The 17,101-nt window shown below is 40.8% G+C and overlaps 1 protein-coding gene across 1 annotated transcript; it reads right to left on the bottom strand.

The window, feature by feature from the left end:
• Nucleotides 1–318: 318 nt before the first annotated feature.
• Nucleotides 319–16,810, bottom strand: LOC149182507 (uncharacterized). Its single transcript, XM_089414580.1, has 2 exons — nt 16,757–16,810; nt 319–714 (listed from the first exon to the last, which is right to left on the bottom strand). The coding sequence occupies exons 1-2, from the start codon at nt 16,808–16,810 to the stop codon at nt 412–414; spliced, it is 357 nt and encodes a 118-aa protein (XP_089270706.1). The 3' UTR covers nt 319–411.
• Between the last annotated feature and the right edge of the window lie 291 nt (nt 16,811–17,101).

Genomic DNA, 17,101 nt, shown 5'->3' with positions numbered 1-17,101 from the left:
TAAACAATAGCTACCTAATGAAATATACGAATCAGTTTTTTGCCTAATCTGGAGTTACTCTTGGTCTGACATGGTATCAGAGCCAGTCCTTAGAATAGTCGTAACTCCTCTCATAGATTCTCTGTGCATGAATACCTGAGCGCTGCCTCTGTCCTGCGTCTCATTGATTGTCCTGAGTCTCATTGATTGTCCTGCGTCTCATTGATTCTCTGCGCATCCGTTTCGCTGCCTCTCCACACCGTATACCTTGCTGCCATTGCGCACAGTTTTCTTTTGACATTCATAACCTTTACAAAAATCTATCAGGAAGTTTAACAATTTACGATATTCCCCGCAACAATCTTGAATCGTTAAAACTTACAGCTGATGATGAAGATTCCTGAAGGCAATTTCGAGTTCCTCGTGACCGGATCATATCATTCCCACGGCATTTGCCTCTTCCAGCCTTTCGAGCTCGCTCATATTAGGGGGAATTAGCGCCATATACACAAACGGATTGGCTTTCCCTCCACATCCGAAGCGCTTAACCCTATGCTGCTTCACCAACATTCTGAGAGCCTTGCTCGTGTCGGGATTGTCACCGAAGGTTTCCCGGATGCTCCTCTCCGAGCCGGTGGTCTGGTCTAGAAGAAACTTCTGGATGGCCGTACACCGAAGCTGGATGCGCGATCCCAGGGTTTGATCTCTGGTCTTCTTCTGGTTTGATGTATTCGACTTTCAAGAACGTTTTCTTAACACCTTTATGACCAGCTCTTTAATGGATAGTTTTCTATGGTCAAATGTTGCAGAACATAAATTGAACCTATAATTTTGAATGGGCACTCACAGATAGTAGTATAGGTGATGCGAACTGCTTCCATTATTGTTCTTTATGGATTGATGGGATAGAACGCGATGATTGCAAATTAGCAAGCGGCCAGTGCGGACCTCCTAAGCCACAGAGTTACATTTGAGTCCCGAGCTTGTTTAGCTCAAAATCAAAACTGTCATTAGTTTTTAGCATTTGTAACCTGGATATTGCTAGATCAATCCGTTAAAGAGTCATCATTTGCAAAGGCCATATAGACCTTAATTGCAAGGAAACATGTACCATTATAGGGAATTGGCGTCTATAAGATAGAAACTGTAGTTTCTTCAGTATATTGATGATTTGGTATTGCGCGTTTTATTCCATCAGAGTGTGAATGTCCGAATGGTAATGCTGTGAGTCAAAGTATTGCGCAGTTCATGTAAGCAGTCTTTCAAAGCAGTCAAAGTATTGTGCAGTTTTCAAAGCGTTTATTTATCATTCAGAATATTGCGCTGTTCTTCAAAGTGTTTATATATATCAATCAAAGTGTTTGATATTGCGCACAATTTTCTTTTGAATGATAATGCTGCATTGAAAAGTTATCATTTCTAGCAAACATTAGAGGGATTTGAAGGCTGTAACGTAAGGAAGTTTGTTTTTTATCAGCAGAAGTAATTTTTTTTACAGAATGCATTCAATCATTTCTATGGTAGGAATAGTTCTCACTGGCAAGGAGAACTATCCTGAATGGTCCCGGATGATAAAACACACCCTCATCTTCAATGAGTTGTGGAAGGGAGTGTGTGTCGGAGAAGGAGACAATGACCCAGTACAACCTACATCAGACAAAGAGCTCGTCATTTGGGATAACAAGAACAGCAAAGCATATGCATTAATCGCAGCATCTGTAAATGAAGAAGTAAGTTGCCATATTTCATCATATTCAACTGCCTTTGAAGCTTTACAAAAGCTCAAAGAACTCTATGACTCACATTCTGCACTTGAAGTTGTTCAGCTCATGATTAAACTCTTCACTCTTGAACTGAAAAATAATGATCCTCTTGCTCTTGCATCTGAAGTTAAATCCATAATGCATGATATCAAATCCACTAAATTTGAGCTGGATATCCCTCTTATTGCTTTTCTCAAGGCACTCTATCCTACTTACTCCAATTATCTTGAGTCTTTACAAGCAAATGGAAATCTTAAAGATATAACCTTTGACTCTCTTGTGAAAGAGTTTGCTGAAAGAGAGAAAGCCTTTGGAAAGAAGACAGTCCTTGAATCTTCTGAAGAGACTGTTTGCCTTGCTCATAAAGAAAAGCATCCTGCTCAAGATTCTACAAGAGGAAGAGGTGGACGAAGAGGAAGAGGAAGATACTTCAGAGGCAGGGGGGCAGACACTCTCAAGCAGAAAAAGCAGATCTGCATTGCATTCGCTGCAAACGAAATGGATCACATGATGCTTCTACATGCAAGCTACCATGGGACAAAATTGAGCTGAAAAGAAACCAGCAGAAAGGGAAAACTGATGATACAAACAAAGGTAAAGCACCTGAATCCGCTCACTATATTGAGGCACAATGTAACATTGGAGTAAATGAAGATTTGTTTAATGCTTCACTTGCTTCTTCGAAAAATGATTGGTTGCTTGATTCAGGAGCAACCTGTCATATGACTCATAGGAAAGATTTTTTTGAAGATTTCACTGACAATGTTGATGGAGCAGTATACTTTGTAGATCAGTCAAAAATCAAGCCATCAGGGCTTGGCGGCTTAAACTGCCTGGTCTTCCAGACTTTCTTCTGGATCATGTTCTATATCTCCCACAGCTCAAGAGAAACTTGTTGTCCTTTGTCCACATCCGCCAGCAAGGTCACTCCATTCATATGTTTGATGGCAAGCTTGAGGTAAGAAAAGCTTCTTACCACTCACTTGTCATGAGGGGAATAGAAGAAGAAAGGCTTCTCAAACTACAAGGAACCTCTGCTCATGCACAACATTTCTCATATATTTCTCATCATGAAGAAGGTACACTTCCATCAAGTTTATTATGGCATGCTAGGTTTGGACATTTAAACTATGACAGTCTCCGCTTATTGAAGAAAAATGGTATTGTTGGTTTGCCTACAATTCCTAGGAAACATAAGCAATGTGATGCTTGCATTCTAGGAAAGCATAGCAAACAGTCTTTTCATGATTCACATTCAAGAGCACATAGGAAGCTTGAACTCATTCATTCAGATTTATGTGGTCCAATTCCTGTTCCTTCTGCAAATGGAAATAAATATATCATGACATTTATTGATGATTACACCAGAATGTGTTGGGTTTATTTATTGAAGAACAAATCTGATGCTTTTCAAACATTCAAGAATTTTCATAAATGGATTGAAAATGATGCACAATCTCATATTGGGTCTATTCGCACTGATAATGGAAAAGAATATACATCAAATGAATTTGAACACTATCTTCGCCAACATGGGATTAAACATCAAACAACTGTACCTTATAATCCCCAACAGAATGGTGTAGCAGAAAGAATGAATAGAACAATTTTGAATATGGTACGATCCATGCTTTTCTTCAAAAATGTAAAGATAATGTTTTGGGCTGATGCTGTTCTATGTGCTACATATATAAAGAATAGATGTCCATCTAATGCTATAAGAAACAAGACTCCTTATGAATTGTGGTATGGACATGTTCCTTCGGTAAAACATCTCAGGATCTTTGGTTCCACCTGTTATGCTTTGATACCAAAGGTACATAGAAACAAACTTGGTGCTAGAAGTCGTAAGTGTATCTTCCTCGGGTATTCAAACACATCTAAAGCATACCACCTCTATGATGAAGTAAATAAAAAGTTTGTTGTATCTAGAGATGTCATTTTTCTTGAATCATCCAAATCTGACAATGTTGTTGAGCGGCAACTTGATCGCTTGGATAGATTCGCAAAAATGAAATTATTTCAAGAATTTGATAATCAGATTCCACATCTTGAAGGGGGGATTCCTATACTAGAAAAACATGTGGAATCTTCTTCTGAAGAACAATCTCCCCTGCATGAAATTCCAACAACGGATGATGCTTTAAGTGATGTAATTGATAGAATTGGGAGACTCAATCTTGATTCAGTCCCAACTCAATCAACAGAGCAGCCTGGACCATCTCAGAAAGGCCCCCCAAAGTGGCTGACAAAGACACTTGAAAGTGTTCATCCTAATGAAATTGGAAAAAAAGGAACTAGAAATTCAAACCGACAAAATGGAGGTGATGTAGATGACTCTAATTCACCTGTTGATATGGATGTTACTTATGATTGTGAATTGAACTTGTCTACAGATTTTGAACCAACTTCCTTCAAAGAAGCTGCTTCTCATGATGAATGGAAAGAAGCAATGAAAAAGGAGTATGATGCCCTCATAAAGAATGGCACTTGGAAGCTGGTTGACCCTCCATTTGGAACCAAACCAATTGGCTGCAAGTGGGTCTACAAGAACAAATACAAAGCTGATGGCTCACTTGACAAGCACAAAGCTAGGCTTGTGGCAAAAGGTTTTGCACAGAAGGAAGGGGTCGATTATGAGGAAACTTTTGCCCCCACAGCAAAATGGGCCACCATCCGGACACTCTTTGCACTAGCTGCTCAGAACGGTTGGAAAGTCCATCAAATGGATGTAAAAACTGCATTCTTGAATGGAGATCTAAAAGAGAATGTTTTTATGTCCCAGCCTGAAGGATTTGTAGTGAAAGGACATGAACATAAAGTATGCAAACTTGTGAAGTCCTTGTATGGCCTCAAACAAGCACCACGAGCCTGGTATGAAAAACTAACTGAGCATCTTCTGAAACTCAACTTCAATCATTTTGATCTTGATGATGCAACGTTATTTGTCAAGAAAGTTGGCAAAACAGTTGTATATCTTGTGGTATATGTAGATGATCTTTTAATGACAGGGAACAATGAAAGCTATATTGCATCCATAAAGAAATAATTAGGAAAAAGTTTTGAAATGACTGATTTGGGCTATGTTCATTACTATCTTGGCATTGAAGTAACCCAACATCCAAAATCCATATTTCTTTCTCAAAAGAAATACATTGGAGATTTGTTAAACAGATTTGGCATGATAGAGTGCAATCCTCTTTCTACTCCAATGGAACAAAACATAAAGCTCACATCTATTGAAGGAAAGGAATTTGAGGATGCAACAAAGTATAGACAGCTTATAGGAAGTCTCATCTACCTCACTACTACCAGACCAGACATTTTGTTTGCTGTTGGAATCCTCTCTAGGTTTATGCAAAAGCCTTGTGAGGGACATTGGTCTACTACAAAAAGAGTTCTAAGGTACTTGAAGGGAACTCAAGACCTTGGAATCAAGTATACACAGGTGGACGACTTCAGCTTGATTGGATACTCTGATTCAGACTTCGATGGAGACAAAGAAACCGGAGTATCTACTTCAGAATATGCTATGAGTCTTGGATCAGGAGCTGTCTCTTGGAGATCACGCAAACAATTAGTTCCAGCAGATTCCACAACAGAAGCAGAATACGTGGCAGCAGCTGAAGCAACAAAAGAAATTGTGTGGCTCAGGAAAATTCTTGAAGATTTGCAGGTAAAACAAGTACAATCAACTCCACTCATGATTGACAACACCTCTGCAATAAAGTTGGCCAAGAACCCAAAGTTCCATGATCGTACAAAGCACATCAATACTAAATATCATCTGATCCGACATCATGTTGAGGCCAAAACAATCCATCTTCATCATTGTTCCACAAATGAGCAAATTGCAGACATCTTCACCAAAGCGCTTGGAAGAGAAAAGCTTGAAAGATTCAGAACGATGCTTGGACTCACCAACATCCCTTCAGATTAAGGGGGGGAATGTTGACACCTAATCCTCAGCGCTTGGGTGAACCCAGAATGTGAACAGTCATCAAGAAGATGAACTGATTAGTCACATTCATGTATATAAACAATAGCTACCTAATGAAATATACGAATCAGATTTTTGCCTAATCTAGAGTTACTCCTGGTCTGACAATGAAAAAGGGAAGAAAACATTATAAGAAAGCTCATGAAATAAGCTCTAATGTTTATGACAATAATGTAGACAACCAAGGAAGGCTTTGAAATTGAGTGTAAGACAAAATTTATGAGGGTGTCTTAGTAGCTACAAAAAGGAGATAATGAGGTGCTTGGTGGCGAATGCACTATTGATCATCATGCGAGAGGTTTGGTTTGAACTTTTGAGTTAAAATAAAGAGAAGGATATCATTGTACCAAGGGTCATCTACGTATATGACGAATAGATATTTGTCAAAGAAAGAATCATTGCCAAGAGACCCTTGAGAATCCTAAGGGAAGTATGTAATGAACTCTATAAGAATAAGAGTGTTAACAGGAAAAGTGTCTATTCAGAACGACCCTATCCCACTGAGGTGTGACAGTGACCTCAGAAACAAACAAGGAAAACTACTTTCGTATTCTCCTTTATGAACTATAAACGAAGAGGAATAGGATGAACCAACCTGTGTCTTGCGCTAGTCCTTTGATCCAATCTCTCTCCTCTTTGACAGCTTCCAGCTACCTGCTCCCTTACTTGCCCAGCTTCACCAAGTTCCTGTAAGATCACAGAAGAAGGAAACTACACAAAGACATGGATTTATATTCATAAATAGCTTAGGATCAGATTTAAGCTAAACATACAAATGTAAACAACATCAATGATATACAAGCATGTAGGAGAAACTCAAATAGTTTTATTGATAAAACAAGAAGATCCAGGAGGAGTTACAACTGATGATTCCTGATCCAGCATCAACCTCCCAGCATAGAATCCCCTCTTCACCTCCAACAAAGCATAAATCACCCAATACTCTGATATCTATCTCAAAACCAACAGCAATTCTCTGTAATGTACAAAATTCCAGCCTCCGAATCTCTTGGATGAGGGATCCATATATAGATGCATGCAAAGAGGATGAGTCAGCTCATGAATTGATTAGTGGCTTCTCTTTGTCAGTTCTTGCTTCCACTTGGAGACTGAGAGCCTCTTACTCATCACTGGTCGAATTCAGTGAGGCAAGTGTCATTGGGGAAGATTCTGGAAGCTTCCATTGTCTCTCCACCTCGTGGAATGACTCTGCCACTTGTCATTTCCCGCTCAACACACCCTGGTAGTGCATTTAGGTGCGTTGCAACACACCTAGCTAGTGTATTTGGGTGCTTTGCAATGCAGCTAGCTAGTGGAGCAGCTGAAATGATCCTGATTTGACTAGTTCTGAGCAGTTTCTGGTGGAGAACTTCTGGGAGAAGCTGTAATTTGTTGACCTTGTTCCTTTAGGAGTAATAAAAACACTTTTAAGGACTTAGGAGCCCTTTGTTTATGGACATTTCATGCTTGTAGCTATAAGGCACAAAAATTTCTATAACAGTTGCCCCCTAAAGTATGAGGCCGTTTATCAGGTGAAATGCTTTATGAGGAGGATCCGAAGTTCTTTCAATGCTGGGAGGAGACCTGTAATAAGATACAATACAATACATTATCTTCATACTGTTTTCATGATCTAGCTGAGGCGGGCATTCCCATGCTCAGCTTTATAAATTCATTTTCATGTACATAGGACAGACAATCGTCTGATGGTAGACTGATGATTCTGATAGAGCCATCATCCTTTTGGTAGGATGATTATCTGTGCTGCAATGTTGTACATTTCAATGTCTTTATTTTCCTGAATATATATCGCAGCCCGGATGGATGAAACTAGATCCGCGGTCTTCAATCTCGTCCGATCTTCACTCGAAGTACAAGTCGATCCATGTGAGAAATGTTTTGAAGTCAAACATGGAAAGACATCGCTTGATTACCAGTCAATGATGTAAACTGTTAACAAGCGCGAGAGGAATCACCGATAATGATAATGACCCTCAAGGTACTGCAGTACAATTCACGTGGTGTGAATAAAGGACTTGGCATCGAACACCACGCAAAATCTTTCGGTCGAAGGTCATTGATGTATACCCGTCGCCGGAAGTGAGAAACTTGCCATTCAGGCATACAAGCTTCAAAGTACTGAATGGGGTGTTCCTAGATCAACTTCTTGGATAATGAGCTGATGTCGACAAGAAGCGATCCGTCAAAGGAGGGCCTTAATGAACCCCACATCAATGACACGGAATGGAGCAAATGATTTTGATGGAGGTGAAAACGATCTGATGATATATGGTTCAGGGTGGCGGTCATGAAGGAATGAAGTATAATGTATGGTAGTGGATGGGGCACGGGTGACTTCTCTGGATGACTTCTCTTGAACATGTCGGCGACACTTATGTGATGGATTGGTAGCATTTACCCCAAATGTGGATGGTGTGGCGTGACCATGGTGATGTGACCGGTGAATGAAACAACCCAACCCGACTCAGGCACGGAGTGGAAGTGTCATGTTCAAGAGTGACTTGCTACCAATAAAGTTTCTTTGAGTTTTCTTCCCAATTTTTCCCCAGTCATTGCTAACCAGTACCTCTTTATTTTTGTCAAGCTTGAGGAGGATAACATATGCTTGTTCTATAATTTTCCCTTCGGGCAAACCCATCGCTATGTTTTAACGAGCCTAGCGATAGTGAAACTCGTTCTCGCCTAAAGACAAGTTTGTCGCTATTAATCTTTTTAACGAGTCTAACGACAAAGATAACTCGGTCCTTTTCATTTTTAGAGAGTCTGAAAAGGTACGTAAAGGTAACTCTGAAGTTCCTTTTTGGTCATCTAATCCCTTAAGTCCGAAAAAGTATAAAACAATACAGAAGGGATGAATTTTCGATAGTTTTAACGAGCCGAACAAAACAAGCGCTCGATCTTTTTGTGCAATAATCCCTCAGGTCCAAAAAGATTAAAATCTAGAGGGATAGCACTTCCGGTAGCTTTAACGAGCTGGAAAGCCAAAACTCGGAAATCTTTTCATATTTTACGAGTCAGTTGAAAAGAGCTTAAAGAAGACTCGTCTTTTGAGGAACGAGTGATAAAATGGGTAGCAGCTGATTCCAGGTAAGGTTTGGAATTTTCCAATCATGGCAGTGTCACAAGGATGGCTAGTGAAATCACTCTTCGCAGCTGTTCCTCAAAATGGGTAAACAATCAAATGGAGGTGAATGATCGGCCAATGGAAAAGTGGAGGTGACAGTGCAAACACGACCAAGGCTTTAATGGCTGAAAATGCTTCATTCACTGTGGTTATTTACAAGGGGAATAGTTCATTTTAAAATGAGCTTAAACACGGGTCGAAACATTTGCTCGGTCTTATGTTTATTTTTTAACGAGCTTGAACTATGTGCTAAAACTGCTCGAGGCGGGTTTATTTTTTAACGAGCTTGAACCCCGCAGTAACACTGCTCGTGATAAGTTTGCATGCCCCCAGCATAATAACGCAAATCGAGGTGCATGCCCCCCAAGCTTCATTGCATTCAACTCGGTGGTTGGAATGAAGGTTTACCTTTGAGATTTGGAAAGGGGATTTGTTTCATTTTTTAATGAGGTTGACACAGTAAAAGAACTATCCTCATGACTCCATGTTTCATTTTTTAACGAGGTCGACACAGGATAAGAACCGTCCTCGAAATCCAAATCCATTAGATATAGAAGATTTCATATTCCACTGTGGCCACTTCCGCCAGATTACTCGGAGGCAGTAGGGCAAAAGTACCCATTAAGGCAGGGTCTTTTAGGAGACCTACTTCGATATTTTGGAGCGAATGATTGCTTCCATGGATCATTGGAATGCTTCCCGTAACTTGTGAACTGTTGGGGAGAAATGTTTGTTGGTCGACGATTGTAATTCCTCCTTGGAAGGGAAATGCAATCTTCCTGAAGTAAGTCGACACAACTGCGGCCATGGCATATATCCAGGGCCTTCCCAGTAGGATGTTGTAATCAAGGTTTCCGTCGATTACTTCAACATCAATTTCTACTGTTTTCCCTCATAGTTCAACTTTCAAGTTATTTAGGATACCGTATGGGGTATATGTCCTTCCGTCGAATGCTTTTAATGTCGTCGCAGACCTCGACAAGGTTGGAGATCCTAAATTTTTCCAACAACTCATCGACATAATACATGTAGATGCCCCCTCATCAATAATCGTTCGGTGAACAGTTTTGTTGAGGGCTTTCACTTGAACAAGGAAAGCTAATTGAGCTGGTAACTGAGGATCGTACCCTTTGTGGTCGAAGGATACAAGATTGGAATCCTTTGGATCAATCCCACCAATGGCCGATAACAAAGCCTGCCTTTGGGATGGGCAATTTTGTAGTACTTCAAGAGTCGACATAGCGGATGGCGATTGGGCCAAATCTTCCACTATGTTATAATGCTGCACCACTCTTGCGCGGGGATTAAATGTCGACTTGTGTACTACTCCCTTCGGCGGTTTTATTGTCAATTCAGGGATGGTGGGTGGTACAACTTCTGTCGAAGTTGTTGTCGAACTACTTGGTTGATCTTTATCCTTGTTGTTCGACAGCTGCGGATTCCCGTAATCTTTGTTCCTTGTCGAAATCAAAGCATCATTCTGCTGTTTTGAAATTGACAACATTAGCACTTGAGACGGGGAAGCATTTCCACTTTCAACCAGATTTGTTCCTGGATTCGAAAACGGATCAGTTAACACTGCTGAGGTTTTTGAACTTTTAAAGAATCTCTTAAGCTCAGCTTTGTATGGACATTCTCTTGTCCAATGATCCTCATCGCATATCATGCACCCTGCAGGGGGTTCCCTATTTCCAAGAGGGTTTGAAGAAGATTTGTCAGGAGATGACTCATCCTGTTTCTTCTTCTTCCCTTTGCCTTTCTTCTTGCTTCCTGGTTGTTTGGTTTCTTTGCCCTTATCTGTCGATACGACATTTACTTCTGAAGCAAGAAGTTTGTCTTTTGCATTTTGACCTGAAATCTTACGGGCCTTCTTGGACGTAGCCTTTGTTGATTTCGTGTCTGTCGTGCCAATCACGCCATCGCCAGCATAAGAGTCATTGTTTGATTTAGGAGGAGGAGGAATTGAGAATTCCGGTCTAGGGGCATCAGGCATTTTGTCATAGAGCGTGCCAGACTGAGTGTAAATCAAATCCAGATATTGTGCACGAGCGATCACTTGCTCTTTTGTTACGACTCCCCCCTTTGCCACATCTTCCGTGATGGAAGGCAGTAATGACTTGATAAACCATTCAAATAATAGCTGATCGGGAACGTACGTTTTTACCATCCTACGACGACGTCGCCACTCATGTATATGATCAGATATGTGAGTGGCGGTTGTCTGTTTAAAGTTGGTAAGCAGTTCTGTTCCCGTTTCATACCTTATTGGTAATTGAAAATAGGTTAAAAAGGTTGTGGCTAAGGTACTGAAGTTGTCGAACGAAGCTCTAGGCAATTCAATGTACCATTTTGCCGCTGGACCCGTTAACGTCCTCTGAAATAGGCGAAGTCTTATCGAATCATCATTTAAGGTGTTTGATGAACACCATAGATGAAATGTCATCACGTGATTCGATGGATCTTCACCCGAATTTCCATTAAATTTAGGAATATCTGATGGAAGTTTATGCGGAATCGCAGGCCACTAAGGGGCGTAAGCAATTGGATCGTTTGTTAACCGGTTTAAATTAGGTAACTCTAAAGTTGCCACGAATGGTAACTGTTGATTCAGGTTAGACGAAGCATACCCAGGATACGATGGAATCGCCTGAGCAGTTGGTATTTGCATACCGGCATAATGCGTTTGATGCTGGTATGTTTGATAAGGTTGGTGGACTTGACCATTGTAAAATGGTTGGTTTTGACCGTTTTGAATGTACGGCTGTCCACTGTTCGCAAAGATTTGCTTCTCAGTACCTTGGTATACTTGTTGGAATTGTGGTTGTTGGTATTGCACCAGCCATGGTTGTGAAGCCATGTGCTATTGCCCGATACTAACCGTTTGACCAAGGTGAGGGGTAATTGTACCCGTTTGGGCCTGTGTCGCCCCACTAGTCGGCGATTGTGGTTGAGTCGCAGGGTCAAGGGGCTGTTGCATTACAACCTGAGAAACCTGAGGTTGGCATACAACAGGCATCGCTTGAACTTGCGATACCGTCACAATAGCTGGCGTAGTCGGTATGTTCGACACAGGTACGCATTGTTGCATTGAATATACAACTCTTGGTTGTTGATGTAGTATAGGTACCCAACCACTTGAAGTAATTCCAGTATAACCTGAATGCTGTTGTGAACTCCCGTATGGATATCCTCCCGGAGGGGATAATGACAAGGCACACTGCCCCCCATACGGTGGTAATCCAGAACTCAAGGGAATTGTTTGCCCTTGGGGACCGGACTGCCCAAATTGACCTCCAAATGGATCAATTTGTTGAGACTCAACATAAGAGTTTCCGGATATAATTCCGGATGAACAAATAGGAACGGACCAGACTGTCGAAATAGCCCCTGGATGGGCTCCTTCTAGCGGTTGTGAGCTAGTCGGGACAGATGGTATGCCGGCGAACATTGTCGGAGTGACAGCAGGGAGTTCTGCCATCGCTGTGTCAGAAGACACAGTCCTAGATGTTGACGGTTGTTCAGACATTTGTAGTCTATCCAAAATATTACCTAGTGATTCTACAGGAACTTCCGCTGGTGGTAGACTAACTTCTGATGTCGAAGGAAATAGAGTGATCCCGACTCCAAAGTGCGTTGGAGTACTTGCTTGAGGATCTTCTACAATTTCTTCTATCGCAATCAGACCAGGTGGAAGGGGAAGACCGTCAGGTCCGTAAAATATTTCTGGTGCCGAAGACACAACGACAGATGTTTGAAGAGTAAGACTCTCTGAACCGGTTATAGATGGAACCGGTTCAGTAACACAAGTGTTTACTCTCAAACTAGGATCAGTACCACTATCCTTCTGTGGCTGTTGAACTTCTTCTGTTGAGGCAGGGATTCCAGAAATGTTTGGAGTAACCGGAGTCTCTGATGTCGTTGGAACACTTGTTCTAACTTTGATAGGAGACTTAGATCCGGTTAAACGAGTTCGCTTTGTCCGTACTGGTTTCGCTTCCGGAGACAAAGACGGTTGACTCGTAAGCCTCCATGAACGACAGGGTTTCAATTGACTTTCTTCCAGGATTGCGGATTACTCGATCAACTAAAATAAAAGGGGAAGTATGTTTCCGTATTAAATGAATTTTAGACGCTTTTGACATAACTTGTTTTTTCAGTTTTTAAGAGTCGAGAAAAAACAAAAGATGACTCTAGTCTCCTTCGATTTTTAATGAGCCTGAAGTGACAAGTGCTCAGATGGACCTTTTCCGTTAAGGAGTCTGAAAAGGAACGAAAGGGACTGCTCTAGAGGTATAGGTAGAGGGAGTACCAAACCAATCGTAAAACTGCAGAATACTTTTTACGGTACGACAGTCAATCTTCCCGAATGCTGTGTTCGGTGCATTGCGATCAGTAGGGCAGCCGACACGGCTCCCTATGGATAAAGGTTTTATGCCTATAGGGGTCTCCCAATATATACTCGACGGTACGTGGGAGCACAAGTCCATACTAGCACTTATCATCTCAAAGTGGAGGAATCACCCAACCATCAGTGAGGACAACAGTTACCAGGCTTTACGACGCTGGAATACGTCTCTAGCCTAGACCTTTAAATGTTGTGCGTTAAGTTACAAAGCGTTGTTAAGTTCATTGAATTTATTTTAAGTTGATCTTTCTTATGAAGTTTGCCTTTTGGGTTCACCACGAGATGTAGATGTAATTCCTAAAATGCAATCTAAAGATGATAAGCAAGCTTTTGTCTCTTTTCAGCAATGAAAATCCTAGCTACAAGGGGAAAAGAAAGACACAATCTTTTCTCAAAGAGCAAAGAGCACACTGTAAATGCACTTTTCCTAAATCAAGCCAAACAGACTGTCAATATGCAAATGCACATGTGCATGTATTTGTTTTTCCACTTTCTTAATATTGATGCCTAAAAAGAAAGTTGTTGTACAAATTTGAATTCGTTTTCAAGTGAAAAACACAAACAAGCTTCTTTTCGAAATCAAAAGGTAGAGACGATTACGACACTTTATGATTTTGAAATAAACACTTGTTTCGACACTAGAAATTCACAAATTCAAGCCAAAGGCAAAAGTAAAAGCATAATCAACTGTCAATAGCAAATAAACTTTCTCCTAAGATCAAAATCGACACTTACGACATATCTAAATCAAAGGACGACAGTATGACTATTCTACTTTTGCAATGGGAAACTGTCAATGACGTAACAAACACACAAAAACATATACAATTTCTTTTATACAACTGAGGCGGAATTAAGGCAAAGAAAAGGGGTTTTTAAACAGACACACACACTGATCACAGGCTGCAAAAATCAGAGACAAAACTGAAAAATTTGAGCAAAGAACCTCAGCTGCACAAGGCTAGGCTGATCAACGCACCTGCTACACAGAGAAACTGGATTGCAACGCAGGTTGCCCTCTCGGGAACTGCGCTGAAATGCAGGAACTCTTCACAGTACTTGCGCTGGGGCAGAAACAAGAATTCTATCTGGGTTCTGGGTCACGGTTTGCAGTTTAATCTTTGGTTTTTGGCCGAGTAAAAGCAATCAATAATGCACAATCAGAGGGTAGATTTAAAGGAGGTCTAAGAGCTATCACAAAGGGTAATCAGATCATTGGTGAATCAGCTATTTAAATCATAAACAGATCCAGTGAATGGATTGAAGTAGCAGATGTCTACTTTGCATTTGTTAATGGCAAATGCAGTTCGATTCGCTACTTCTAAGTTTATGAAACAAACAACAAGAGAAACACAAACAAACTAACTAGACACGATCCCCAGCGGAGTCGCCAGTTTGTTAACGGGAAAAGTGTCTATTCAGAACGACCCTATCCCACTGAGGTGTGACAGTGACCTCAGAAACAAACAGGGAAAACTAATTTCGTATTCTCCTTTATGAACTATAAACGAAGAGGAATAGGATGAACCAACCTGTGTCTTGCACTAGTCCTTTGATCCAATCTCTCTCCTCTTTGACAGCTTCCAGCTACCTGCTCCCTTACTTGCCCAGCTTCACCAAGTTCCTGTAAGATCACAGAAGAAGGAAACTACACAAAGACATGGATTTATATTCATAAATAGCTTAGGATCATATTTAAGCTAAACATACAAATGTAAACAACATCAATGATATACAAGCATGTAGGAGAAACTCAAATAGTTTTATTGATAAAACAAGAAGATCCAGGAGGAGTTACAACCGATGATTCCTGATCCAGCATCAACCTCCCAGCATAGAATCCCCTCTTCACCTCCAACAAAGCATAAATCACCCAATACTCTGATATCTATCTCAAAACCAACAACAATTCTCTGCAATGTACAAAATTCCAGCCTCTGGATCTCTTGGATGAGGGATCCATATATAGATGTATGCAAAGAGGATGAGTCAGCTCATGAATTGATTAGTGGCTTCTCTCTGTCAGTTCTTGCTTCCACTTGGAGACTGAGAGCCTCTTACTCATCACTGGTCGAATTCAGTGAGGCAAGTGTCATTGGGGAAGATTCTGGAAGCTTCCATTGTCTCTCCACCTCGTGGAATGACTCTGCCACTTGTCATTTCCCGCTCAACGCACCCTGGTATTGCATTTAGGTGCGTTGCAACGCACCTAGCTAGTGTATTTGGGTGCTTTGCAACGCAGCTAGCTAGTGGAGCAGCTGAAATGATCTTGATTTGACTAGTTCTGAGCAGTTTCTGGTGGAGAACTTCTGGGAGAAGCTGTAATTTGTTGACCTTGTTCCTTTAGGAGTAATAACAACACTTTTAAGGACTTAGGAGCCCTTGGTTTATGGACATTTCATGCTTGGAGCTATAAGGCACAAAAATGTCTATAAAAAAGAGCTTTCTTGGTTTTGGGGAAATCAAATTGTAAGTCAAAATCTTGAAAAATGACTACCCATAGAGACTACTTATGGTTCACCATATGACTAAGAAAGCATATCTAGGGGTTTATATTTGCAATTACGGTGGTGGTCAGCAAGATGATGTAATGTCGAACGTTTTGCACTAAGTGTACAAGTGCTAAGTCATCTTTCTTTTCTAGATCATACTTCAAAGTAGGCCTAGAGAGGTTCTTTCTTATGTAATAGATGACATCTTCCCTATTATCATTTCCTTCTTGGATTAATACCACTATTATGGATACCTCCTATGATGATAGGTAGAGGGTATAGTCCTTGTTGTGGTCAAGCGAGCTAATAAGTGGTGCATACGATAATGTATATTTCAAGGCCTCAACTAATTTTTGCACTCCGTCGTCCCACTAGAAGGGAATGCATTGACGAAGAAGGGACAGGAAAACGTGTGCAGAAGTTGTGTAATCGGGGATGAAATGTAACAAGTTAGTCATACCATGAAAACTTTGTAATTGCTTCATATTATTTGGAGATGGGATTTCTCAGATGGCTTGGACCTTTAGATGGTTGAACATAATGCCTTGATAGGAAACAATGAATGTTAGTAGTCATCCTGCATTGACACAGAAGACACACTTGAGGGGGTTCAAGTGTAGGTTATATTTTTGAAACCTTTGAAAGGAAAAGATCTCCCCGATGGTCTAAGCGTTTTTTGGATCATACTGTGATGTCATCCATATAGGCTAGTATTAGATGATCCAAGTCATGGAATATATAATTCATGGCCCGTTGAAAGGTGGCGCCAACATTTTTAATGCAAAGGTGCATGATGTGGTAGGCGAACATGCTCCATGGGGTAGTAAAGTTTGTTTTGTACTAGTTTGTATGTCCTATCTAAATCTAGATATATCCTATTAAGCCATCCATAAAGGATAAGGCATCATGTACATCATAAGCATCGATTACTTGATTGATTAAAGGTGTAAGGTAATTGTCTTTGGGACATACCTTGTTCAGATCTCTGAAGTTAGTACAAACCCAAATGGTGCCATGTTTCTTCATGACGAGAACAAGGTTAGAGACCCAAGGTATTAGGGACAAGGTGAGGGAATGGACACTGGGAGAGATAACTACACAGTTCTAGGAGTTAAGGAAGATTGGGATACTGTGAAAATTTTTACTTTAACAGCTCAAGGGATGAGTTTAAGGCTTGAGGATGCAAAGTGTGCAGTTTAAGCCAATATGGGGACATGGCTGCGCAATTCTGGAGGTCAACGTTAGATTTTGGACACAGAAACTACATAATGTAGCAATCCTAGGAGGTAGGAATAGTGCTTATGCAGTACCAAGTAT

This window comes from Pinus tabuliformis, chromosome 3_2 (genome assembly GCF_031772625.1).
Source record: "Pinus tabuliformis cultivar Carrire ecotype Pingquan chromosome 3_2, CPIR1, whole genome shotgun sequence".
NCBI classification, from domain to species: Eukaryota; Viridiplantae; Streptophyta; class Pinopsida; order Pinales; family Pinaceae; genus Pinus; species Pinus tabuliformis.
This window is presented reverse-complemented; position numbering and strand designations above follow the sequence as displayed.